This window comes from Monodon monoceros, unplaced genomic scaffold (assembly GCF_005190385.1).
Source record: "Monodon monoceros isolate NGI ecotype Baffin Bay Population unplaced genomic scaffold, NGI_Narwhal_1 Super_Scaffold_20, whole genome shotgun sequence".
Taxonomy (NCBI): Eukaryota; Metazoa; Chordata; class Mammalia; order Artiodactyla; family Monodontidae; genus Monodon; species Monodon monoceros.
This window is the reverse complement of record NW_021703777.1, coordinates 8,995,819-9,023,054: the sequence shown is the minus strand read 5'-3', so window position 1 is coordinate 9,023,054 and position 27,236 is coordinate 8,995,819. Positions and strand designations below refer to the sequence as shown.

The window sequence follows — 27,236 nt, the reverse complement described above, 5'->3', positions numbered from 1 at the left end:
TGGGTCTCCATTCCGGTGTGATCCAGAACACCTGTTTTCCCTCCAGCTCCCTCCAATTAAGCAATGCAAAAATTGTCTTGAAACCCGTGCGAGTGTCTGCCTGTGTGTCTGTGTGTGGGATGCGGTAGCGTGTCAGCACCGAGGACAACGGGAATCAGAAGTCGGAAAGGTGAGTGGTGTGTAGAATCTCCCTTTGCAGAAGGGGCGGAAGAAATTGCATCTGCTGGGTCAGGAGACTCAATCACGCTGGATTTGTCTCTTCCAGCCAGGCCCTTGAATCTGCAAAGTAAATTCCACTCTGAGAACGAAAAGCTTTACAGCCGCTTGGTTTCGACGGCTGGGGAGACTATTCCTTCCTTGTTCCACTGATGGGAAAATCAGCGTCTGGCAGCCGCTGGTTGGTGGAAAAGAAAATGGTGAGAGTGGGGGTGGGAAGAGGATTTGACGAGCCTCCTCCTGCCTCTTCAACCTGTAACTCTTCTTTACTCGTCTTCTCTCCACCCGCGAGACCATTTCGGGCTCATGAGAGGTTAAGAGCAAACGTACATCTGGAGGCTCTTTAAACAAAAGCATCGTTAACGTTGTGTCCTACGACCATTAATCAAATTTCAGCGATCCGAGGGAAACGTGCTCTTGGCAGTGCCGATGGGAGCACCCTTCCTACGCTGCCTGTCTCCTTCAGCAGCTCCCCGAGAGACTGGCTCTATCTTTGGTGGTCGGTCGCCCAGACTTCCACTTCCCCAGGCTGGTTCTGACGTGGGGGTCCCCGTGAGGAACCAGAGGAAAAGGCGGAGACGGGGAAGAGGGGGGGGGATGGGAAAGAGGGAGAGACATCAGTCCAAGCCTAACCGCTCCGAATCTCCGCAAGAGCCCCCGTGACTTGAAGTGAGCCCCAGAACACCCCCACCTTCCCGTCTCCCAGGACCTGGCGGGCTGCCGGAGCTGGAGGGCCAGCCTTCCTCCACCCCCCATCCCCAGCCGAGAAGAGGAGTGAAGAGCACGCGGCTGGGAAAGCGGCGAGCGCCGGGAGAGGGGCGGGGAGAGGAGCTGACAAATCAGCTGCGGGGGCGGTGAGCGGAGGAGAAAAGGACGAGGAAGAGGAGGAGACGGAAGGACCGGGAGGAGGAGAAGGAGAGGGGGCGAGCGAGCGCGCGCGGCCACGCAGGGTGAGGTGTGTGCCGGCCTTCGAGCTGACCCGGGGACCAAGCCCCGCCTTGTGCGTCCTTGGCGCTCTTTTCCCTGCCTTCCCTTGAGACCTTCTGTCTTCTTCTCTCGAATCCTCCCGTGCGGGGGACGGGGAGTGGCAATTCGACGCCGGGTTCGCGGGTTGGCGTCCCACGCCCCCAGCCTCTCCTCGCACGGTTATGCAGACAGCCGCCTCCTCTGGGGACCATCCCTCTTCTGGTGCCACCTCCACCCTTCCTGTGCGCTCTTCATCCTCTCTCCTCCCACTTAAATAATATTTGGGAATTGTTTTACATTTTTTAAAAGTGCGGGTGGGGGAAGAATCCGAGTTCTGAGGAGTCGAGGGAATCAGGTAAGTACCTGTGGATCTAAACGGGCAGCCTGGGAAATCATGGAGAAAACCTGGTGGGAGAAGAGTCATTGCGAACGCCCGGGAGGCGGGGTTGGTGCTGCAGTGAGGACCGGCCGTAGTCGAGTCTCTCCCGGAGGTGGGTTCTTATACCCAATGGTGAGCTTGCGGAAAGTAAATCCACCTGGCTTTCCTTCTGCTTCCGGTACTCCCCGCGTCTTGTCCTCAAAGGCTGAGAGGTCCGGCTTCTCAGGGGTAAGCTGTTTCTTTGGGAAAGGCAGGATGCTCGGTGGAGTATGAGTATTCAACTTTTATTTTCCGCTTTCCTTAAATCCCGCAGTCCGCTCTCTCTTGTTAAGTAAACAAGCTGTGTTTGGCAAATCATTAAACGGAAGAGCAAAGAGGGCAAGCCAGCAGGTGGTAAGGGGTTAACAGGTGCGGGCGCCGGGTGGCTGGCGGGATCAGCGCGCGGAGAACGCCCCCTCGGGGAGCTGGCGCGCATCCCGAGACTGCCCGCGGGTGTGAACGCGCTCCTGCTTGCGCAGGGTAGATGGCCGAGGGCAGGGTGCGTGGTGGGGTGGATTAGGGCGAGTGCGGGGGCGTTGAGGTTCAGCCACACCCAGAGTGAGTAGTTCCCTCCCTTGCCCTCCTGACGTTTGACCTGTTAGCCGCCTTCGGGGATTTATTTTAAGAGTGTCCCTGACCCCGTGCCCCCAGCTCCCTTTACTTTTTCCTGTAACCTGTCTTCTAAACGCACTTCTAAGTTATACTGTTACCATTTGGACCCTGGGAAGTTAAAAGAGGGGTCCATCTTTTCATGTAATTCCACTTCGGAAGGGCTGTAAGAACAGCTGAGATGATTCATCCTAATCCATGTTTAGGCGGCTAGACTTTTACCAGCCAAGATGGATGGGAGATGCTAAATTTTTAATGCAAAAGCTAAAAAAAAAAAAAAAAAAAAAAAGAAGGCTGCTTTGTCCGATGGTGGAAATGGAGGTACACTTAAAAGAATCCCACACTTTTGGGGAGTCTACTGATCTTTCAGTGGTTTTTACCTTGGGTGGTTCTAATTTCGTTTTGTTTTACCCAAAAGTTCTCAAAGTGTATTTTGTGTTCTCCAGTGCGGTGTAAAGGAATTCATTAGCCATGGATGTATTCATGAAAGGACTTTCAAAGGCCAAGGAGGGAGTCGTGGCCGCTGCTGAAAAAACCAAGCAGGGTGTAGCAGAAGCAGCGGAAAAGACAAAAGAGGGTGTTCTCTACGTAGGTAGGTAAGACCCAAGTGTCACTTCGTTATTTATTTATGACTGATGCATTAGGATGACTGATGTTTTATTTATTTAATTTATTTTTGCTGTGTTGGGTCTTCGTTTCTGTGCGAGGGCTTTCTCTAGTTGTGTTAAGCGGGGGCCACTCTTCATCGCGGTGCGCGGGCCTCTCACTATCGCGGCCTCTCTTGTTGCGGAGCACAGGCTCCAGACGCGCAGGCTCAGTACTTGTGGCTCATGGGCCCAGTTGTTCCGCGGCATGTGGGATCCTCCCATACCAGGGCTCGAACCCGTGTCCCCTGCATTAGCAGGCAGATTCTCAACCACTGCGCCACCAGGGAAGCCCTGACTGATGTTTTAAATGCTGGTGTTTCCCGCTTGATTCAGTTTTGCATCTTCACTTGTCAAAATGATGGACTGAATCAGAGGTATGTGTAGGTAGGTAAATGTGTGTGTGTTTGGGCTATAGTAAAAAGTGGGGCTATTTTGTTTCTCCAGATCATTTAATTTTGCAATAATACTTAGGACTTGGTTTCTTTTTTAAAATCAATGTTTCTATGCATAAGTAACTATAGCTCCGAGGACAGTTTTTAAAACTCAGTCTTAAAAAATAATCGAGACTATTTTAAGAATCAGACTCATCCATGGGCTTTTGATTTCTTTTATCATCATGTATAATATATGCTAATTTCAGTGTATTCTAATTTAAAAATAAGACTTTGATATGACCTTGAGATATGTAAAGACAGACCTTCTGTGGCCCTGGAAAGGAAAGGACAAAAAAGTCTTTGGTGGAGTTACTTCTTGCTACCACTTGGTAAGCCGAGGACTAAGCTCAAGAACGTGCTTAAAGGCTGCTGATATCTCCGAGACATTTATATATTTCATTTGTGTATCAAGTGATACACACAATAAATGATGAGATTGATGCTTATTATTTCTCCTTGTTTATAAATTCCCACCTTGGAGTATTCTTACAGACCCTGACTCTCTTGAACTGTGTTAGGTTGGGTGTTATTTTACAAATCACCTCAACCTCTTTGGGGAAGAAGTATGCACACACTCATGCCTAGGGATAGACACATGCGCACACATACACTTACCCACTGCCCATTCTGCCTCTCCTCTTTCTCCTTTGAGCTCTTCCACATTCTCTGGTGGCAGCTGTAGCAACAGTAGCCGAAGGATGAGCAATAAAATGGAGGATGCGCGCATTTAGAATACTCTGCCTGTGTCTGTGGGGTGAAAGAAAGCTACACCGTCTCTCCAACATCGATGGGCTGGAGAAAAGTTATACTTGGAATGATTTTTATGAATCCTTCTCATATTTTTTTCTCACTGTTCATAGACTCTTTTTGTGTTGGCTTAATCTTACCACAAATCTCTAGTTAAATTACTCTTTACTTTAAAACATATTTTCATTGGATTAAAAGATGTTACAAGAGGGAAAAAATTGATGAGTTAACTTCAAGTTTTTTTGTGAAGTGCGGATTATATCTTTTCAGATGGAATTTGGGATACTGAATCAGTGACATGCAGATAATCAATATCTTTATATTTGTCCTCAGTTTTCCAAGTTGTGCAAGTGCATGCTTGCAACTATTCTTTGATTTCAGTTACTTTATAACTTACTAACTTTAAAGATTTTTTTAGTATGATAATATCCACTTTATTAGTTTGTAAGGAGCCCAGAAAATACTGCATATTAAATTAATACATTGCAGTTTTCCAGGTAATAAGCAGGATTATCATCTGGAAAGCGTTGTATTTGTTTTCATTGTCAACTATGAGTTTGGGCAAATAAAATTATTTTACTTTTTAGAGATTAATTCTGTTATTTGTTCTGAGATTATTATATGAAGTTTTAATTTGTTTATGTGACACGTGTTTTTTAAACATCATCTTCAGTGTTTATTTTGGTATTTAAAACATGGTGCATTCTATAAACTATTCACCAGTTATGTTTTAAAGTCAATTAAAAGTTGAATACAAATACAGGATTCAGGATGAAGAGCGACCATGTGAAGACATAGTAATATAGTTCAGGTGTTGGCAAGCTTTTCCTGTAAAGGGGTAGATAGTGAATATTTTAGGCTATGATATATGTTTCGTCTGCTCAACTTTGCTCTTACAGTGTGAAAGCAGCCATAGACAATAATTAGGGTGGCTATGTTCCAGTAAAACGTTACTTACTAAAACAGCTGGAGAGCTTATTTGGCTCATAGGCTGTAGTTTGCTGACTCCTGATAAAGGAGAAAAAAACATAGATTTGGCGTCAAACTTAAATTCCACTCCAGGCTACACCACTTACTACCTCTAGGATACTGGGGACGTAACTTAACATATCTGAGCATCACTTTCCTCATTTGTAAACATATGATTTGGATAAATGCAGCTACCTTGCAGAGTTTTTGTGAGAATGTCATAATAAAGCAGAACATATGAATAATAATAACATACTTTTAAAAAATTAAAGACTTTATTTTTTGTAGCAGTTTTTAAGTTAACAGAGAAATTGAGAAGAAGGTACAGAGGTTTCCCACGTACCCCCTCCGCCCATACATTCATAGCCCCTCCCATTACCAACATCCTTCACTAGATGGTACATTTGTTACAGCTGATGGACCTACACTGACACATCATAATCATCCAAAGTCCATAGTTTCCATTCGGGTTTGCTCTTGGTATAATATATTCTGTGAGTTTGGACAAATGTATCATGATATGTATTCATCATTATAATATCTTATAGAATATTTTCAGTGTCCCCCAGCCCCAGGCAACCACTGATCTTTTTCTTTCCATAGTTTTACCTTTTCCAAAATGTCATATCATTGGAATCATATGTAGTTTGTTCAGATTGGCTTCTTTCACTTAATAGTATGCATTTAAAGTTCTTCCATGTCCTTTAATGGCTACACCTGGTTGCTTCCAAGTTTTGGCAATTATGAATAAATCTGCTGTGCAGGTTTTTGTGTGGACATGAGTTTTCAGCTCCTTTGGGTAAATACCAAGGAGCACAGTTTCTGGGTCATATGGTAAAAATATGTTTAGTTTTTAAAGGAACCATCGAACTGTCTTCTGCAGGGGCTGCACCATTTTGCATTCCCACCAGCAATTAATGACAGTTCCTGTTGCTCTAAGTAGAGCAATATTTGATGTTGTCAGTGTTCCGCATTTTGGCCATGCTAATACATGTGTAGTGGCATCTCATTGTTATTTTAATTTGCATTTCCCTGATAACATAGTATGTGGAGCATCTTTTCAAATGCTTCTCTGCCATTTGCACATCTTGTTTGATGAGGTGTCTGTTAAGATATTTGGCCCATTTTTTAATCAGGTTATTTGCTTTCTTGTTGATTTTTAAGAGTTCTGTGTCTATTTTGGATAACAGTTCTTTTTCAGATATATCTTTCATGAATATTTTCCTGTCTGTAGATTGTTTTCTCATTCTCTTGACATTGTCTTTCACAGAAGTTTTTAATTTAAATGAGTTCCGGCTTATTAATGATTTATTTCATGAAGTGTGTCTTTGGTGTTATAGCTAAAATGTCATTGCCATACTCAAGGTTATGTAGATTTTTTCCTATGTGATCTTCTAGGAGTTTTATAGTTTCACATTTTACATTTAAGGCTATGATATATACTGGGTTTTTTGTTTGTGAAGGGTGTAAAGTTGGTGTATAAAATTATTTTTTGCATGTAGATGTCCAGTTGTTCTAGCACCGTTTGTTTAAAGACTGTCTTTGCTCCATTTTATTGCCTTTTTTCCTTTGTCAAAACTCCACTGATTATATTTATGTCGGTGTATTTCTGGGCTCTCTTTTCTGTTCCCTTGATCTATTTGTTTATTCTTTTACCAATATCACATTGCCTTGATTACTGCAGCTTTATAGTAAGTCTTGAAGTTTGCTAGTGTCAGTCCTCTAATTTTGTTCTTCATTACCATTTTGGCTATTTTTGGCCTTTTGCCTCTCCACACAAACTTTAGAATCAGTTTGTCAACATTCACAAAATAACTTTCTGGGATTTTGATTAAAATTACATTGAACTATAAATCAAGTTGGGAAGAGCTGACATCTTGATAATATTGTATCTTTTATCCATGAACATAGAATAGCTAGCTCTCCATTTATATAGTTCTTTGATTTTGGTATCAGAGCCTTGTAGTTTTTCTCATATAGATCTTGTATATATTCTGTTAAATTTATATGCTGGCATTGTATTTTTTTTGGTGCTAATGTTAAATGGTATTGTGTTTTTAATTTCAAATTCTACTTGTTCATTACTGGTAGATAGGAGGGTGATTGACTTTTTAACCTTGTATCCTGCAACCTCTCTGTACTAACTTATTAGCTCCAGGAGATTTTTTTGTTGATTCTTGACAGTTTTATTTCTTCTTTCCCAGTCTGATACCTTGTATTTCCTTGTTTTATTGCATTAGCTAGGGCTTCCTATACGATGTTGAAAGAAGTGGTGAAAGGGGATATTCTTGCTTTGTTCTTGGTCTTAGTGGGAAAGCTTCTAGTGTCTCACCATGAAATATGATGTTAGCTGTAGCTTTTTTGGTAGATATTCTTTATCAAGTTGAGAAAGTTCCCCACTGTTTCTAGTTGACTGGAGTTTTTTTATCACAAATAAGTGTTGGATTTTGTCAAATGCTCTTTCTGCATCTATTAATATGATCATGTCATTTGTCTTTTTGAGCCTGCTGATGTGATGAATTACTTAATTGACTTTCAAACGCTGAACCAGCCTTTCATACTTATGATATATCCCATTTGACTGTGGTATATAATTCTTTTTATACATTGTTGGGTTTGATTTGTTAATATTTCATTGAGAGTTTTTGTAAAACACACTCTTATATGTAGGAGCTATGGTTATTACTGTCAAATAAACTCTCTAACAGAATAATTACTTTGTCAATATATTTTCTTTCTATCATTTCATCCTTCATTACAAGAACTATTATCAATAACTAGCTTGAAAGATTAGAAATGCCTAAGGAAATTTTTCTAATTTCACTTATGGCTGAAGAAGTTTGGCACACGTTTTTCCTAAGCCTCATGAGAAAAGTAACCTCATTCCTTTACAATATTATGCTTTTGACAACTATCTTTTAACTAATTGAAGAATCACCATAAGAATCAGTGTTGGGGCTTCCCTGGTGGTGCAGTGGTTGAGAGTCCGCCTGCCGATGCAGGGGACACGGGTTCGTGCCCCGGTCCGGTAAGATCCCACATGCCGCGGAGCGGCTGGGCCCATGAGCCATGGCCGCTGAGCCTGCGTGTCCGGAGCCTGTGCTCCACAATGGGATAGGCCACAACAGTGAGAGGCCCGCGTACTGCAAAAAAACAAACAAAAAAAAGAATCAGTGTTATTTTTGTGATTTTTTTTTTCTCCTTTTGTGATATCTTGGTACATAAATTTTCAATCAACCTACTGCAACTTAATGGACAAAAAATTTCTCAATCAAATAGCTTAGAAATTATAAATTGAGAGTCAAATTCAAAAGCAAAAAAAAAAGTAGTTCTTTTTATATAATGTCAAGTATTATAAAGTAAAGGCAAGGCAAATCTTCAAAACCCTTCCAGTGACATTCTGCTCAGTAAGTAGCATTTGTCAAGACTGTGGATTGATATCAAACTCCCAAGTCACAATATGCTTCATCTCCACCGTATTCAGATAGTCAACATAACATGGACAATAGCATAACTGAGTCCTTGCAAAGATTAGGCATGACTTCTGACCTCCTCCACTCTGTAGCTTTGTGAAGTCCTGAGAGACAAGAGGGGAATGGGTGTGGGCCACCTCAGCTCAGGGAAGCCATCAGATCTAGTGTCCCTTCAGCTGTATCTATTATGAAATCTACCTACCTATCTATCTATCTATCTCTCTATCTATCTCTCTATCTATCCATCTATGTTACTAGTCACATAGCCACTTGGCACCTATTTTGTAGCTATATCTTTTCAATTACAGATTATTCATCAATTAAAGGTTAATCATCAATAACACACTAATGAACAATTATGACAGCAAAAAAAGTTCATTGGTTTAAGCAACCTCATCAAGACTTTCACGTATCTTAATTCAGGATACATTCCATGATTTAGCCAAAGATCAGATTATCAGTTATAACTGAGGTAGAGAGGAAAGACCACAGGCCAACTGTTAAAAATTTTTTTACTAGTCATTTTTTGAAATAAGGGGTTCAAGGAGTGGCAGGTGGGTAGTGATAAGAACTGTTCTCTTAAATACAATTGCATAGTTCCAGTATACATGAACTTCAGTTACCACAGTCAGTTAAATAAAACCAGTCCCTAACAGTATAGTTCAAATTTCTATCACCGCAATACATAAACTGTGAGTTATTACATAAAGTATAAACTTTGCTCCTAGCTCTTTAGCCCACAATCACTACATAAGTAACAGAAACTCATTATTTATGATCCATGGCCAAATCACATGACTTCTTTCAAAGTTTATTTGTGATCAGTCCGTTGTAACAGGCAGTGGCTCTATGATCTGTTATTCAGTTTGTACAGACAGCAAAGCCCATAGTTAAGTTACCTCCTTGCCTCCCAATGATAAACACAGAGGGTATTTTACAAAGATGCATAACTGAAAGAGGAAGTTGACCAAAGAAGTGAATGTCAGCAAAGAAATGAAGTGAAAGATGCTGAAAGTAAAATTTGAATCAGACATAAATGTATTTATAGAAGGAATAGCTGACTGTGAGAATGTGGATACCGCTGCCATTCAGGAGACTCTTGATATGCAGCCAGAGGAATTCTCGAAGGTGAAGGTATCAGCGTAAATGGAAAATGTGTTTGTGATGCGTAGGCTGAAGCTGTCCCAGCGGAAGTGGTGCCGTATAAACACCTCACATGAAAGAAACCATCAGAGATATATCATGGCATTAAAAATACAAAAGCTAAGGTTTTGGAAACTGACCCAAACTTATGAAGGAGTATTACAACTTTCTAAGACCTAGAAAAGATGCTCAGCTTAATATTGAAAGTTACACAATGGGGAGAAGACAAGCACTGTTTAAACCACTCATAAGTTTTTTACAAAGAAATAAAACACTTGTCAATGTTTTAAATTACAGTACACAAAATAAATATTACTTTACTTAGTTTTTAATTTCCCTGTACATTTTTAAATGACTAGAAGAATTTTTAATGTTTTGACAGAAAATTTTAAAGGTCATGGAACAACAGTCATTTTTATCACTGATTAATCAGAATTTTCCTCATTGATTATTAAGATCACTTTTTATAGCTTCACCTCAGCTTGTGTGCAGTCATTTTATGATTCCAAAATACTATGCAAAGTGATCATTGCCTGAAAAATACACACACACACACACACACACACTTCATATTGCATATATGTAAAATACTATCCTATAACCTTTAACATATTTAACAACTGCACAATTTCATTTATATGAGTTTATGATATGGTGATTTGTCCTGTGTTTTAAACTGAAAATCTCTTTACAAATATTATATAAGAAAAATAATAACAATTATCACTTACTAAGTACTATGTGCTAAACACTGTTTTAAGACCTGTGCATGTATTATTTGCTTTGAACTTCATGTTGATTGTGTGACGTGTATTTGTTTATTATGTAGTGAAGTGAAGATTTAAATCCATAAAATCAGAATCTAGAGCTCACTTTCTTAACTACAAGGCTGTATTTCATTTTATGCTCTATATTTATTAGAGGTCCTTAAATACATTCAAATTGGAAGTTCTTAAAGATACTTAAATTGCTTTATTAAATGTAGAAACTTAGCTGGACTGTTTTGTACAATGTAAGTTTAAATATAATGCATGCAAGTTATACTTAATGCCTTATTTATATATTTTTATTAAAAAATTCAATGAAAAATTTCAATATGATCATGTATATTTATTTAAATCACCTTATTGATCATCATATTATTTATATCATTGATATGTACTTCTAAATAAATTTGGAACTAGAAACTGCCTCAGACCAGTGTTTCTCAGATTTGATCCATGTATTACCTGCATTAGATCATGAGGATTATTAAAAATGCAAATATCTGTACCTGATATTTACTGAATATTGAAACTCTGACTCATAGTCAACATTTTTTAACCTTGCTTCCACTTAATTGATTCTGCTGCACTCTCCAGTTCAAGAACCAGCTTCTTAGAGATTATTTAATTTTATATATTAATTTTGTTGGTAAGGATTTTTATTTGATAAGGAACTGAGGCTCTCTTACACTTTTTTCCTGTTGTAAAATGTGTTTACAGTTATTTCTAGTATACTCAGTAAGAACTACTTTATTTGACTTATAGGGTAGTTTTCAAATGAATCTTCATTTTGTTGTTATTCAAAAACATTTTATGAAAAAGCTGGTATCAATTACACTAAAAAATCCAACATTAAAGGGCTTATGAATAAAATTGTTCACAAACTTAGTTTTAATGACACATATTAATGAATTACTTGTGTAAAAGCTTAGTAATGGTCAAGAATTGGGGAAAATTCCTATCTTGCCACTTCTTGAAGCTGGCATTAATCATACTTGAATGATAAAGTACTGCATTCCTTCTAAAGGTTTGCCTGGCTTCGTAGAAAATATGGGCTTAGGGTCATAGAGCCCTTAATTTGAATGTGGTTGTAGCCAGTTATTACCTGTGTGACTTTAGGCAAATCATTTAACTTTCATTTGTAATTGCTTCATATGGAATAAAATGGGCATGATATGAAATGGGTATTACAAAGTTTAAATGAGATGAGATGTAAAATACCTTTTACATAATAGGTGTTCAACAAATGTGAATTCTTTCTCTCGCTCCCCCATCTGTTTATGTTTCATGGGTTACCTAATCTCTTTTGTATTGTACTTTGGTAGAACTTCTGCAATTCTGAATGCAAAATCACCTACCCACCCAGCCCCAGTGTTATCTCAACATTTTTTCCCCTTCTGTAAGTTGATGTGGGAAGTGGGACACAAGGGGTTGAAAAGTCATCACTCTGTGCTAAAATCATAATTGGAAAGTATCCTGTTAGCTTTGCTTTCTTCTATTTGTTGTAGTGATTGCTGGATTTCTTTGTTTTAGACTTTTTCCCCCCTGAGGATATCTTAACACATGGGCTTCTGAAGACTGAGATACTGTTTTTCCATTAGATGTATTTCAAAGTAGCTCATTAGCAGTAAAGGCGACTTTGAGACTTACGGTTTCAATTTGTTTGTTTTTATAGGATCCAAAACTAAGGAAGGAGTGGTTCATGGTGTGACAACAGGTAAGCTTTGTGGAGCTTATATCCAGGGATGATATTGAAAATATCTAGTAAGCAGTATAGCCCTAGCACTGATCATTCAGAATGTAAATATAAATAACCACTCTGCCCATAGAGGAGCATTCTAGGGAACATCAGCTTTGTTTAATCTTGATTCTTTGTTTTTTAATCCTTTTTAAAAATCTTGATTCTTTATTAAATATTTTAAAATAGTTTAAGTATTTGTTGTAAATAAATAAAGCACAATGTGTGTAACTGTCAAGAATGATGACTGAATTAACCAGTTTAATTGTTTATAGCAGTGTAGATTTGAGTATTCAGACCAACTTAGTGTTCTTGGCAAACCAATAGCATAAATATCACATGAGGATTGCCATTTTCAAGGAATGAATTAAAATTTTCTGAAGTGTATAATGAAATATTCTGACACTACAATATATGAATTATAACATTTCCTTGATGATTCAGAAGACATTTTAGGAAACACCCTTGGGATGATCAGTAAATTACTTATTGTCTCTTTTTGGCCTAATTTCACCAAGATTTTGGATAAGTCTGTAAGAAGATTACAGTAAATGAATAGCAAAAATTATGAAAATTATGGTGGTGATAATGAGGAAGAGGAGGAGGATAATGATAGAAACAGAAAAATCAAGGGAAAAATCATAATTTAATAACAACCTTAAAAGCCCACAGACTTGCTGTGATTGAGTTTCGTTTTGTACGTACTCCAAGCTTTCTGACAGGTGTCGTAAAACAAGAGATATAATCAGAAATATAATTCATATCATCAGAAAACAGTAAACATAACAAGCCTTCAGAAAAATAACATGCTCCTATTGATAAATTATAAAATAGAAATTGGGAAAATCAAACGGGAATATTGGTTTTTGTGTGTGTGTGTGTGTGTGTGTGTGTGTGTGTGTGTGGTACGCGGGCCTCTCACTGCTGTGGCCTCTCCCGTTGCGGAGCACAGTCTCCGGCCGTGCAGGCTCAGCGGCCATGGCTCACGGGCCCAGCCGCTCCGCGACATGTGGGATCTTCCCGGACCGGGGCACGAACCCATGTTTCCTGCATCGGCAGGCGGACTCTCAACCACTGCGCCACCTGGGAGGCCCCAAACGGGAATATTAATACTGTATTGTGGTTAAGGCCATAAACACTGGAGCAAGACCACTTTAGTTCGAATTTCTGCTTACCCCTTACTAGCTGTGTGATTTTTCTACAAGATTCATAACCTCTATGTGATTCAGTTTCCTCATCTGTAAGAGAATTCAGTGAATGAATATATATAAATATATAGAATACTGAAGGCAAATAGTATATATTATCTAGGTGTTACTTACTATCACTTTATAGTGGATCTATCTTGAGCTACATTTTTGCAGCTAGTGGAGAAAAGTATTTACATGACTATTTTATACATATTTTTGATAAAAAATTAGGGTATAAAATTAAAACAGGGAGTTCCCTGGTGGCCTTGTGGTTAGGATTCCCAAAATCGAGGCTGTGGACTTTGGGAGCAAATGTAGACTTGGGGTTTGCTGTATGCTAAAGACTATTTTTTGATTTTTATGTTTATCTTAGTATAGTTTTTAGCGCTTGTTATCATTGGTGGATTTGTTTATTGGTATGGTTGCTCTCTCTTTTTTATTTTTTTAAAAATTTTAATAATATTATTTTATATTTTATTTTAATAACTTCATTTTATTTTATTTTATGTTTTTTCTTTCTTTCTTTTTTCTCCTCCCTTTTCTTCTGAGCCATGTGGCTGACAGGGTCTTGGTGCTCCGGCCTGGTGTCAGGTCTGAGCCTCGGAGGTGGGAGAGCCAAGTTCAGGGCATTGGTCTACCAGAGACGTCCTGGCCCCACAAAATATCAATTGGTGAGAGCTCTCCCAGAGAGCTCCATCTCAATGCTTAGACCCAGCTCAGTTCACTGACCAGCAAGCTCCAGTGCTGGACACCCCATGCAAAACAACTAGCAAGACAGGAACACAACCCCACCCATTAGCAGAGAGGCTGCCTAAAATCATAGTAAGTTCACAGACACCCCAAAACACACCATCACACGCGGTCCTACCCACCAGAAAGACAAGATCCAGCCTAACCCACCAGAACACAGACACCCGTCCCCTCCACCAGGAAGCCTACATAAGCCACTGAACCAATCTTACCCACTGGGGGCAGACACCAAAAACAGTGGGAACTATGAACCTGCAGGCTGTGAAAAGGAGACTCCAAACAGAGTAAGTTAAGCAAAATGAGAAGACAGAGAAATACGCAGCAGATGAAGGAGCAAAGTAAAAACCCACCAGACCAAACAAATGCAGTGGTAATAGGCAGTCTACCTGAAAAAGAATTCAGAGTAATGATAGTAAAGATGATCCAAAATCTTGGAAATAGAATGGAGAAAATACAAGAAATGTTTAACGAGGACCTAGATGAACTAAAGACCAAACAATGATGAAAAACACAATAAATGAAATAAAATATTCTCCACAAAGAATCAATAGCAGAATAACTGTAGCAGAAGAACAGATGAGTGACCTGGAGGATAAAATAGTAGAAATAACTACCGCAGAGCAGAATAAAGAAAAAAGAATGAAAAGAATTGAAGACAGTCTCAGAGACCTCTGGGACAACATTAAACACAACATTCGAACTACAGGGGTCCCAGAAGAAGAAGAGAAAAAGAAAGGGACTTAGAAAATATTTGAAGATATTATAGATGAAAACTTCCCTAATATAGGAAAGCAAATAGTCAATCAAGTCAAGGAAGTGCAGAGAGTCCCATATAGGATAAATCCGAGGAGAAACACGCCAAGACACATATTAATCAAACTATCAAAAATTAAACACAAAGAAAAAATACTAAAAGCAGCAAAGTAAAAGGAACAAATAACATACAAGGGACTCCCCATAAGGTTAACAGCTGATCTTTCAGCAGAAACTCTGCAATCCAGAAGGGAGTGGCAGAACATATTTAAGTGATGAAAGGGAAAAACCTACAACCAAGATTACCCAGCAAGGATCTCATTCAGATTCAATGGAGAAATTAAAATTTTACAGACAAGGAAAAGCTAAGAGAATTTAGCACCACCAAAGCAGCTTTACAACAAATGCTAAAGGAACTTCTCTAGGCAGGAAACACAAGACAAGGAAAAGATCTAAAACAACAAACCCAAAACGATAAGAAAATGGTAATAGGAACATACATATTGAAAACTACCTTATATGTAAATGGATTAAATGCTCCAACAAAAACTCATAGACTGGCTGAATGAATACAAAAACAAGACCTGTACATATGCTGTCTACAAGAGACCCACTTTAGACCTCGGGACACACAGACTGAAAGTGAGGGGATGGAAAAAGATATTCCATGCAAAATAAAAAGAAAGCTGGAGGAGCAATTCTCATATCAGACAAAATAGACTTTAAAATAAAGACTATTACAAGAGACCAAGAAGGACACTACATAATGATCAAGGGATCATTCCAAGAAGAAGATATAACAGTTGTAAATATTTATGCACCCAACATAGGAGCACCTCAATACATAAGGCAAATGCTAACAGCCATAAAAGGGGAAATTGACAGTAACACAGTCATAGTAGGGGACTTTAAACCCCACTCTCACCAATGGACAGATCAAAATGAAAAGAAATAAGGAAACACAAGCTTTAAATGTCACATTAAACAAGATGGACTTAATTGATATTTATAGGACATTCCATCCAAAAACATCAGAATACAGTTTCTTCTCAAGCACTCATGGAACATTCTCCAGGATATATCATATCTTGGGTCACAAATCAAGCTTTGGTAAATTTAAGAAAATTGAAATCATATCAAGTATCTTTTCTGACCACAATGCTATGAGACTAGATATACATTACCGGAAAAAAACTGTAAAAAATACAAACACATGGAGGCTAAACAATACGCTATAAATAACTAAGAGACCACTGAAGGAATTAAAGAGGAAATCAAAAAATACCTAGAAACAAATGACAGTGAAAACACAATGACCCAAAACCTATGGGATTCAGCAGAAGCAGTTCTGAGAGGGAAGTTTATAGCAATACAGTCCTACCCCAAGAAACAAGAAACATCTCAATTAAACAACCTAACCTTACACCTAAAGCAATTAGAGAAAAAAGAACCAAAAACCCCCCAAAGTTAGCAGAAGGAAAGAAATCATAAAGATCAGATCAGAAATAAATGAAAAATATATGAAGGAAACAGTAGCAAAGATCAATAAAACTAAAAGCTGGTTCTTTAAGAAGATCAACAAAATTAACAAACCATTAGACAGACTCATCAAGAAAAAACTGGAGAAAACTCAGATCAATAGAATTAGAAATGAAAAAAGAGAAGTAACAACTGACACTGCAGAAACACAAAGGATCATGAGAGATTACTACAAGCAACTATCTGCTAATAAAATGGACAACCTGGAAGAAATGGACAAATTCTTAGAGAAGCACAACCCTCTGAGACTGAACCAGGAAGAAATAGAAAATATAAACAGATTAATCACAAGTAATGAAACAGAGACTGTAATTAAAAATCTCCCAACAAACAAAAGCCCACGACCAGATGGTTTCACAGGTGAATTCTATCAAACATTTAGAGAAGAGCTAACATCTGTCCATCTCAAACTCTTCCAAAATATAGCAGAGGGAGGAACACTGCCAAACTGATTCTACGAGGCCACCATCACCCTGATACCAAAACCAGACAAAGATATCAAAAAAAAAGAAAACTACATCCAATATCACTGATGAACACAGATGCAAAAACCCTCAACAAAATACTAGCAAACAGAATCCAACAGCACATTAGAAGGATCATACACCATGATCAAGTGGGATTTATCCCAGGAAGGCAAGGATTCTTCAATATACGCAAATCAATCAATGTGATACACCATTTTAACAAATTGAAGGATAAAAATCATATGATAACCTCAATAGATAAAGAAAAAGCTTTTGACAAAAGTCAACACCCATTTATGATTAAAAACTTTCCAGAAAGTAGGCATAGAGGGAACTTACCTCAACATAATAAAGGGCATGTATGACAAACCCACAGCCACCATTGTTCTCAATGGTGAAAAACTGAAACTGTTTCCACTAAGATCGGGAACAAGACAAGGTTGCTTACTCTCACCACTATCATTCAACATAGTTTTGGAAGGTTTAGCCACAGCAATCAGAGAAGAAAAAGAAATAAAAGGAATCCAAATTGGAAAAGAAGAAGTAAAACTGTCACTGTTTGCAAATGACAGGATACTATACATAGAGAATCCTAAAGATGCCACCAGAAAACTACTAGAGCTAATCAATGAATTTGGTAAAGTAGCAGGAAACAAAATTAATGCACAGAAATCTCTAGCATTCCTATATACTAACGATGAATAATCTGAAAGAGTTATTAAGGAAACACTCCCATTTACCATTGCAACAAAAAGAACAAAATACCTAGGATTAAACCTACCTAAGGAGACAAAAGACCTGTATGTAGAAAACTAAGACACTGATGAAAGAAATTAATGATTCAAACAGATGGAGACATATACCATGTTCTTGGATTGGAAGAATCAACATTGTTAAAATGACTATACTACCCAAAGCAATCTACAGATTCAATGCAATCCCTTTCAAACTACCAATGGCATTTTTCACAGAACTAGAACAAAAACTTTCACAATTTGTATGGAAACACAAAAGACCCCAAATAGCCAAAACAGTCTTGAGTAGGAAAAACGGAGCTGGAGGAATCAAGCTCCTGGACTTCTGACTATACTACAAAGCTACAGTAATCAAGACACTATGGTACTGGCACAAAAAAAGAAATATAGATCAATGGAACAAGATAGAAAACCCAGAGATAACCCACGCACATATGGTCACCTTACGCTTGATAACAGAGGCAAGAATATACAATGGAGAAAATACAGCCTCTTCAATAAATGGTGCTGGGAAAACTGAACAGCTACATGTAAAAGAAGGAAATTACAACACTCCCTAACACCATACACAAAAATAAACTCCAAATGGATTAAAGACATAAATGTAACGCCAGACACTATAAAATTCCCACTAGCTATCTATTTTACATTTGCTAGTGTATATATGTCAGTGCTACTCTCTCATTTCGTCCTAGCTTACCCTTCTCGCTCCCCGTGTCTTCAAGTCCATTCTTGAGGTCGGCATCTTTATTTCTGTCCTGGCCCTAGGTTCTTCAGAACCATTTATTCTTTTTAGAATAACACTCTATGACATAAATCACAGCAAGATCCTTTGTGACCCACCTCCTAGAGAAATGAAAATAACACAAAAATAAAAATGGGACCTAATGAAACTTAAAATCTTTTGCACTGGAAAGGAAACCATAAACAAGACAAAAAGACAACCCTCATAATGGGAGAAAATATTTGCAAATGAAGCAAATGACAAAGGATTAATCTCCAAAATATACAAGCAGCTCATGCAGCTCAATATCAAAAAAAACAACCCAATCCAAAAATGGGCAGAAGACCTAAATAGACATTTCTCCAAAGAAGATATACAGATTGCCAACAAACACATGAAAGGAGAGTCAACGTCACTAATCATTAGAGAAATGCAAATGAAAACTACAAAGAGGAATCACCTCACACCTTTTAGAATGGGCATCATCAGAAAATCTACAAACAATAAATGCTGGAGAGGGTGTGGAGAAAAGGGAACCCTCTTGCTCTGTTGGTGGGAATGTAAACTGATACAGCCACTATGGAGAACAGTATGGAGGTTCCTTAAAAAACTAAAAATAGAACTACCATGCTACCCAGCAATCCCACTACTGGGCATATACCCTGAGAAAACCATAATTCAAAAAGAGTCATGTACCACATTGTTCATTACAGCACTATTTAAAATAGCCAGGACATGGATGTAACCTAAGTGTCCACTGACAGATGAATGGATAAAGAAGATGTGGCACATATATACAATGGAATATTACTCAGTCATAAAAAGATACGAAATTGAGTTATTTGTAGTGAGGTGGATGGACCTAGAGTCTGTCATACAGGGTGAAGTAAGTCAGAAAGAGAAAAACAAATACTGTATGCTAACACATATATATGGAATCTAAAAAGAAGAACCTAGGGCCAGGACAGAAATAAAGATGCCGACCTCAAGAATGGACTTGAGGACACGGGGAGCGAGAAGGGTAAGCTAGGACAAAGTGAGAGAGTAGCATTGACATATATACACTAGCAAATGTAAAATAGATAGCTAGTGGGAAGCAGCTGCATAGCACAGGGAGATCAGCTCTGTGCTTTGTGACCACCTAGAGGTGTGGGACTGGGAGGGTGAGAGGGAGATGCACGAGGGAGGAGGCATGGTGATATATGTATATGTATAGCTGATTCACTTTGTTATACAGCAGAAACTAACACAACATTGTAAAGCAATTATACTCCAGTAAAGATGTTAAAAAAATTAATCATCAAATAAAGAAAACAAGTATTCAGCTTATGTTTGCTCTGTTCCAATCCAAGATATATATAAACTGCCCTCTCCAGACCTTCTGTAAATGGCATGTTATGAAGTATTATTTTTTATAAGAAATGGATATCAGACAGTTGTAGAGTATGCTGTATGAAGGGAGCTTATGTAGAGTAACAACTTTCCATTTTAATAGTTGAAGGAGAATCCATGTGGTTGAGAAAGCAGATAACCACGTTTCAAGGTTCAGAGCCTGTGGTAAAAATTAAAGAATACAACTAATACTACCATCTAATGGAGGCTGTGGAGATGCGCTGCAAGGATAACTGTTGACAAAGTCAGATTTTTTGAGTCTTCTCCAGAATGACAAAATGTAAACATGCGTTTTGGGGTTCGTGTGTGTATGTGTGTGTGTGTGTACATGCACGCACGTATGTGCATGCTGGAGGTGGAGAGACATACTGGGCAAGGAACAATTATGGTGCAAAACAACAGTTCAGTAGTAAAGATACACCTAAAATTTTATGGGATCACAGGAGGAGGAACAAGGACATTTGTTGGGAGGAGAGGTTTTTAACATGGAGGTTGACATTTGAGGTGGGTTTTAACAAAGGAGTTCGAGGTCAGTGAATAAGCCACTAGATAAATCAAGTCCTACAGAAATCTTTTAAAATGTGTGTGTCTTTGCTATATGTAAACTCTGCCATTTTGTAATGTAACTAATTTACTTATTCTTACAGTGATAAAATCTAATAAAATTATAATGAAGTACAAAGTGCATTTTACTGTGCAGTTTATGTGCATTAAACAAGTGTATATGTATGTAAATCTCGAATTATAAAAATAAACTTTTGTGGCTGGCAGAAAAGTGAATCTGTAAAAAGATCAAAATTTATATTTGTCTTTGAGATTTTGTAACAAGAAATGTTCATTTTCAAGTAAAATTTTCTATTCATGTTCTTAGAAAAGAAAAAAATGAAAACTTAGCGCCCATCATTCACTATTTTTAAAGCATCAACATTCTGTAAATGTTTAAAAACATGAGATTTCCAGTACAGCTTTTCACCGGCATTTAAACTGAACTTTGCATTGAGAATAGCCATGACTAGTTAGCAGGCATCAACCATATCACCTGTTGTGAACTCTTCCTGGTTTTAGACTCTAGGGTCACATCTGCTTCCCCACATTGCCTGGACTGAGGAGTGAGGGTCTTTGTCCTTACAGCCTCTTCAGCTTCCTTAACCTACATAGTGTTTTCAAAACCCAGTTGTTTTGTCCACACGATTACTGTTTAAACACTGGCCTCTCCCAACTGGTGACATGAAATCTGTACAATAATCACGTGACTAGCACATAACACTTAACAGCTAACACAGTGCAACTCATCGGATTCCTCAGAAAAGAAGGCAAACGTTACATAGATATAGGTAAGAATGCAAGACCAAGGCTTTATGAGTATAAATGTTATAAAGTTTAGGTGAAGGGTTGTTTTGTTTCTCTGTTGACCTTGAAATTGTTAACAGTGCAGAATCTCATCTTTTACCCCTTTAACATAAAACTCTTCATTTAATTGAAACAAACTTTTTAATTGCAACTTCCTTTATTTGATATTTATATGGAGGTAATATAGAAAGATTAAATCAACAGTTATATCAGATATAGTCTTAGAGAATTTTTGATGTGAGATTAAATCTCTTCTAAGTCTAATCCCGAACTGTTTATACCCTCTTAAAATTTTAACTTATTTTTAAAAACCTACTGAATCACCGTATTATATTTTTTTAATGAAAAGAAATTGTAAGTGTGCTCAACAAACCATTTCATTTTCACACTTCACGTCTAGCTCTTTTGTTCCCATTAAAATGGTTGAAAATCAATCTCATCACTAAAACCCCTTCTGTTTCAACTATCTGATGTTTCATAAAAGGATCAAAGTTCCTTCGTAATCTCCCCTTACTCTATTGTTTATTTCTGATGGTAACGTGTGAGAGCACATACGTGTTCTGTGGCTCAGAAGGTGTGATGAAACAAACATCCTGAGTGAGATCGAAGAATTGGCATTGAAATTGAAATAAATTTCATGCTAAGTTTGATACAACTGCCCCTGTAAGCATTGCTTGCTGTAAACTTTCCTTAATAAAAAGTAAACCAAACGGAAATTGCTTATGGTTCTAAATTTGTGATCATTAAGCTTGAAACACCTCTTAATATCTGCATGATTACAACTATCTTAGCAAAGACTATCTTAGCAAAGATTCTATTGATACGTTTGGCTAAGCCACGCTCACTTAGAAATCTTGGTAGCTTTTATTTCTTCTTACTCTTTAGTTATCTACGTGTGCAAATATAGGCCTTTAGAAGTTGATGTCTAGTGGAAATGAAATTATTTTAAGTGGCAATCGGTCCATCATCCCTTAATCTGTCATTCTTGATTTATTCCAGTGGCCGAGAAGACCAAAGAGCAAGTGACAAATGTTGGAGAGGCAGTGGTGACAGGGGTGACTGCAGTAGCACAGAAGACAGTGGAAGGAGCAGGGAGCATTGCAGCTGCCACTGGCTTTGGCAAAAAGGATCAGTTGGGCAAGGTATGGCTGTGTACATTTTTTTGTTTTATATGTAAGCTTGTGGATCACGGTGAGTTTTCAGGCAAGGCACTAGGCAGGAATAAGATGCTTACTTGTGGGAGGGCTGACTGACCTTCCCTCATAAAAAAGTACTACCTTTATATGTATATTCTTTTTGGAGGTATTCACCCAGATAAATGCCATGAAAATTGTACAATAATCATGATTGTTTTATTTTCCGGAAAAAAGTTAATGAAATGGACAGTTTAACAAATACCCAAAAGAACAGTGACATTCAGAAAGAATGGGTGCTTTTATGTTAGCTATGAATCTTGGAATTTCTCTTTGTTGGAATATAGCAAATGCTTTGTGCCCGATCTCTAAATGTTCAAAAATGAAGATCTTTTACTTGATTTCTTTATAGTGACATCATCTCTTATTAAAGGGCAGATTTGCTTATTGCGTAACAGTTCATTGCCAAATATACGTCTGTGGAAACTGAGAGACTTAAACTACGTTACCAACCAGAGATCATTGTTTTGGGGTGGTTTTTCAGTTCTCAGAAGAATTCTGACTTCGCCTTTCTTGACAAATATGAGACTCTAGGATGATTATTCAAGAGTTATTCTGACTTTCATTTTAAACGAGTAAGCAATAGAAAATGAAGTGTCAACTGGAAGATGAAATTTTACAAATTTCCTGACCACAGCAGCAGAATGATTCTTTTTTTAACTGAAGTGCAGTTGATTTACAATGCTGTGGCAATCTCTGCTGTACAGCAAAGTGACTCAGTTATATCCATAAATACATTCCTTTTTAATCCTCTTCTCCATTATGGTTTATCCCAACAGATTGGATATAGTTCCCTGTGCTCTAGAGTAGGACCTTGTTGTTTATCCATTCTTAATGCGATAGTTTTCACTTACCAACCCCAGACTCCTAGTTCATCCCTCTCCCTCCCCCCCTCCCCCTTGGCAACCACAAGTCAGTTCTCTATGTCTGTGAGTCTGTTTCTGTTTTGTAGATGGGTTCATTCGTGCCGTATTTTAGATTCCACATATAAGTGATATCATATGGTATTTGTCTTCCTCTTTCTGACTTACTTTACTTAGTATGATAATCTCTAGTTACATCCATGTTGCTGCAAATGGCATTATTTTGTTCTTTTTTATGACAGAGTAGTATTCCATTGTATATAGGTACCACATCTTCTTTATCCATTCATCTGTTGATGGACATTTAGGTTGTTTCCATGTTTTGGCTATGGTGAAGAGTGCTGTTATGAACATAGGGGTGCATGTAATATTTTTGAATTATAATTTTGTCTGGGTATATATGCCCAGGAGTGGGATTGCTGGATCATATGGTCATTCTATTTTTAGTTTTCTGAGGAACCGCCACACTGTTTTCCATAGTGGCTGCACCAACTTACATTCCCACCAACAGTGCAGGAGGGTTCCCTTTTCTCCACACCCTCTCCAGCATTTGTTATTTGTAGACTTTTTAATGATGGCCATTCTGGCTGGTGTGAGGTGATACCTCATTATAGTTTTGATTGGCATTTCTCTAATAATTAGTGATGTAGAGCATCTTTTCATGTGCCTACTGGCCATAGATCTTCTTTGGAGAAATGACTATTAAGGTCTTCTGCCCATTTTTTGATTGGGTTGTTTGTTTTTTATTGTTGTTGTTGAGTTGTATGAGCTGTTTGTATATTTTGGAGATTAAACCGTTGTCAGTAACATGATTAGCAGCAGAATGAGTTTTGCTTTTTCCCTGCCATAGTGCCTCCTTGCTATTCCTTGAACACATCAAGCATACCCTTGCCTTGACTCTTCCCACTGTCTGGAAAGCTCTTCCCCAAGATTATACACTTGCCTCACTCCCTCATCTCCTCAGGTCTTTACTAATCAACACCTTCTCAGTGAGGCCCTCTCTGACCTATTTAAAATTGGAACCATTCTCCTCATCTCTGGTATTCCTGATTTCCCTACTCTTTCTTTCTTTTTTTTTTTCGGCCAAAGCATTTATCACCTTTAAAAATAATAGCTAACTTATTTTAATGCATATCGTTTATTTTATTTCTCCCATTCTGAAATGTAAGCACCACGAAAGTAGAAGATATTAGTTTGTTCACTGTTATTTCACAAGTGTCTAGAAGAGTGCCCTGACACATAGGAGACAATTAAGGAATATTTATTACATTAAGAAGGGAAAGAAGGAAGGAAATCAGTGATAAGAAAGTGACTTTTATTTCTGTGTCTTTAGTAAATATGTGTGTGCTATAGCAACCATGGCTCTTCAACCATCCAAAAGTTATCATCAAAATGTTTTGGAATAGATATCCTGAAAACTATAAGAAAGTATCTTTATTTGCTGACAGACTACTCTGGATCGTTTCCACTCCATGTAATCCTATGTAGCAGGCCTATCTTGATGGATCATTAAAACATCAATGAAAAGGAAGGACTGAAAACCTGTGACATACTGAGATTTTATCACGTGTAGTTACATTGTCTGGAACAATTGATGCTACTTCTGGAAAATCTGGACTGGACTTCCAGTGAAGTTCTTCAGCTAATACTTGAATGTATGGTTGATGATAGTAGTATTCCTTTGTACAGACTATGCTTTTCAAGCTGTCTTATTACTCATGCTAATAATTACACTAATTCCTATTTCCATCTGAAATTATAATTCTATGTATAGCTTTATTCCATTTCCAAAGTTCAGAGGGACCCTCAGATTTTAGCACAAACGCAGTTAATGTGTTTTGTGTCCCAGATCCTTGCCAACATCATAGAAACTATGGACCCTCTTCCCAGAAAAATGTACACTCACATACACACACCAAAGGGCTTAGTGGGATCATGGAAGCCCATCAACAGACAGAGCCCATGATTTAGATCAGTTTCCTGATTGTACAAACGAGGAAATTTACAGAGGGGAAGTAAGCAGTCCAAGGTCACATAGCCAATTGTAATAGCCTGGGTACCAGCAGAGGTCTTCCATCTACTAAGGTCATTTCTCCAACCCCTTCCTCAAAATTTACCTTGCTTTTGGATTTTCATAAATGAAATTTGGACAACCAGGTTTAACTGGGAAAATTCTTTACTTCAGAATATTAAGAAACCAGGGAAGCATGTACCGTCTGCATCACACCCTCATTTAAGGCGTACAATGTGAATTGCAAATAAGGCATGAAAATGTTTCATTTCTTACAAAATTGGGCTTGCTTTTTACCTTTCTAAAAATATTGCTCTTTGTTTTAATGTTCTTTAAAGCAGAAATCTAAATGATGTGACAAAATTAACCATTTGGAGATATTTCTCTTGTGGGTACTTTTAGGGTCTTACAAATTTCTAATATGAAGATGAAGCCATAAACCTAGAAATTACAGCATAGTTGTAGCAAAAAAAAATTGAACTGGGAGTTTAAATGGCTGATTTTCATCCCTGCTCTGTCACAAACAGGCTAAATGACCTTTTGAAGATCTCATAAGACTCTTTCTTGTATAATGAGGAATATACTAGAAAATTGTTAAATCCCAATTTAGCAATAAAGTTCTGAGTTTCTGTAGTAATTCAAGGAAGATGCGACTAAACTTTCATTTTGGCCACATCTACGGGATGCCCAAAATTCCCGAATCTAAACAAAATTGTTGAATTTGTTCGTTATGAAATTTGAAATAATTTAATCCTTCAAACTCTTATCAAAGTGATGCTGGTGAATGGCAATAAGCACTTTATTGTTGCTTTAACCACTTGTTTATGACCCCCATTTTGACACTCATTATTCATTGAAGAAATAATGCTTGCTCACTGTGTGCCAGAAACTTTGCTAGATATTGAGGTTAAAATGATAAGAAAACCATACAGTTTTTCTCTTCATTGTGCTTATAGTCTAGTGACAGAAATCAGTAGTAATCATCTAAGCACCACACAATAAGTGTGTAGTTATAAACTGTGATAAATGCAATGGAGTACATAATGCCAAGAATATCTAACTAGAGACTTGACCCAGCTACTGCAGGGTAAGGGGGAGGGGGAGGCAATACAAAGCCTTCCCTGGGGAAATGATGTTTGAACTGAGATCCAAAAAAATGACTAGCAATTTTCAGAAGTGAGAGTTAGAGGAAAAGGATTCCAGGCTAAAGCATCAGCAAGAGGAAATCTAACGTGGTAGGAGGGGAGCATGGCAAATCAAAGAGGACAGCTGGGACCAGAGAAAATAAGGATGTAGCCGGGCCACATCACAGTTGGCCATGATAAAGACATTGTTCTTTGTTCTAAAAATAAAGGAACCTATTAAAGCATTTTAAACACTTAATCTGGATGTCAGGTTATAAATTTGCCTGTGGAAATGATGTCTCTGCCTGTAGGGTGGGAAACAGATCAAAAAGAGGAAAGAGAGGAACCCAGGGACCAGTTAGTGGGCTATGATAGAGGAGATGATTGTGAATACCAAGGTGTTGGTGAGGGAAAAAGAAAGAAATGGATTAATTCAAGGGCTACACAGGAAGTATTATCAACGAGATTCAGTGATGCATTTCACAGGGCTTGGTGGAAGAGGAATGTGATAAGCAGGGCTACTAGGTGTTAGCTTGTTGAAGTGGATTCGTGTCTGTGCCATTCTCTTGGTCATTGGTTTCTCCCTTTGAATATCAGGAGCACTGCAAACGGACTGGCTGCATTGGTGTTCAGCCCGTATGCCCTTTGAGGGCATTTGGCCCATCATTCCCAGATTGATGAGGGGACAAATCTTTCCTTTCTCCCTCCCTCCCTCCCTTCCTTCCTTCCTTCCTTCCTTCCTTCCTTCCTTCCTTCCTTCCTTCCTTCCTTCCTTCTTTCCTTCTTTCCTTCCTTCCTTTCTCTTTTTCTTTCTTTCTTTCTTTCCTTTCTTTCCTTTCCTTTCCTTTCCTTCTTTCTCTCTTTCTTTTTCTTTCTTTCCTTTCTTTTCCTTTCTTTCTTTCTTTCTTTCTCTTTCTTTCTTTCTTTCTTTCTTTCTTTCTTTCTTTCTTTCTTTCTTTCTTTCTTTCTTTCTTTCTTTCTTTCTTTCTTTCTTTCTTTCT

At 38.1% G+C, this 27,236-nt stretch overlaps 1 protein-coding gene across 5 annotated transcripts in view; it reads left to right on the top strand.

Moving 5' to 3' along the window:
• Window positions 1-370: 370 nt before the first annotated feature.
• The window catches only part of SNCA (synuclein alpha), a 132,629-nt gene continuing 105,763 nt past the window's right edge, over window positions 371-27,236 (top strand). For 2 of the 5 annotated variants that reach the window (XM_029234616.1, XM_029234612.1), the window contains exons 1-4: window positions 1,108-1,171; window positions 2,656-2,801; window positions 12,062-12,103; window positions 22,044-22,186. In XM_029234616.1, the coding sequence (XP_029090449.1) occupies window positions 2,681-2,801; window positions 12,062-12,103; window positions 22,044-22,186 (306 nt within the window). In that variant the 5' untranslated portion in view covers window positions 1,108-1,171; window positions 2,656-2,680. Of the gene's footprint in view, window positions 417-1,107; window positions 1,172-1,238; window positions 1,538-1,738; window positions 1,790-2,655; window positions 2,802-12,061; window positions 12,104-22,043; window positions 22,187-27,236 lie in introns of those variants that run through there. The other 3 variants (XM_029234615.1, XM_029234614.1, XM_029234613.1) reach the window with 3 other exon arrangements.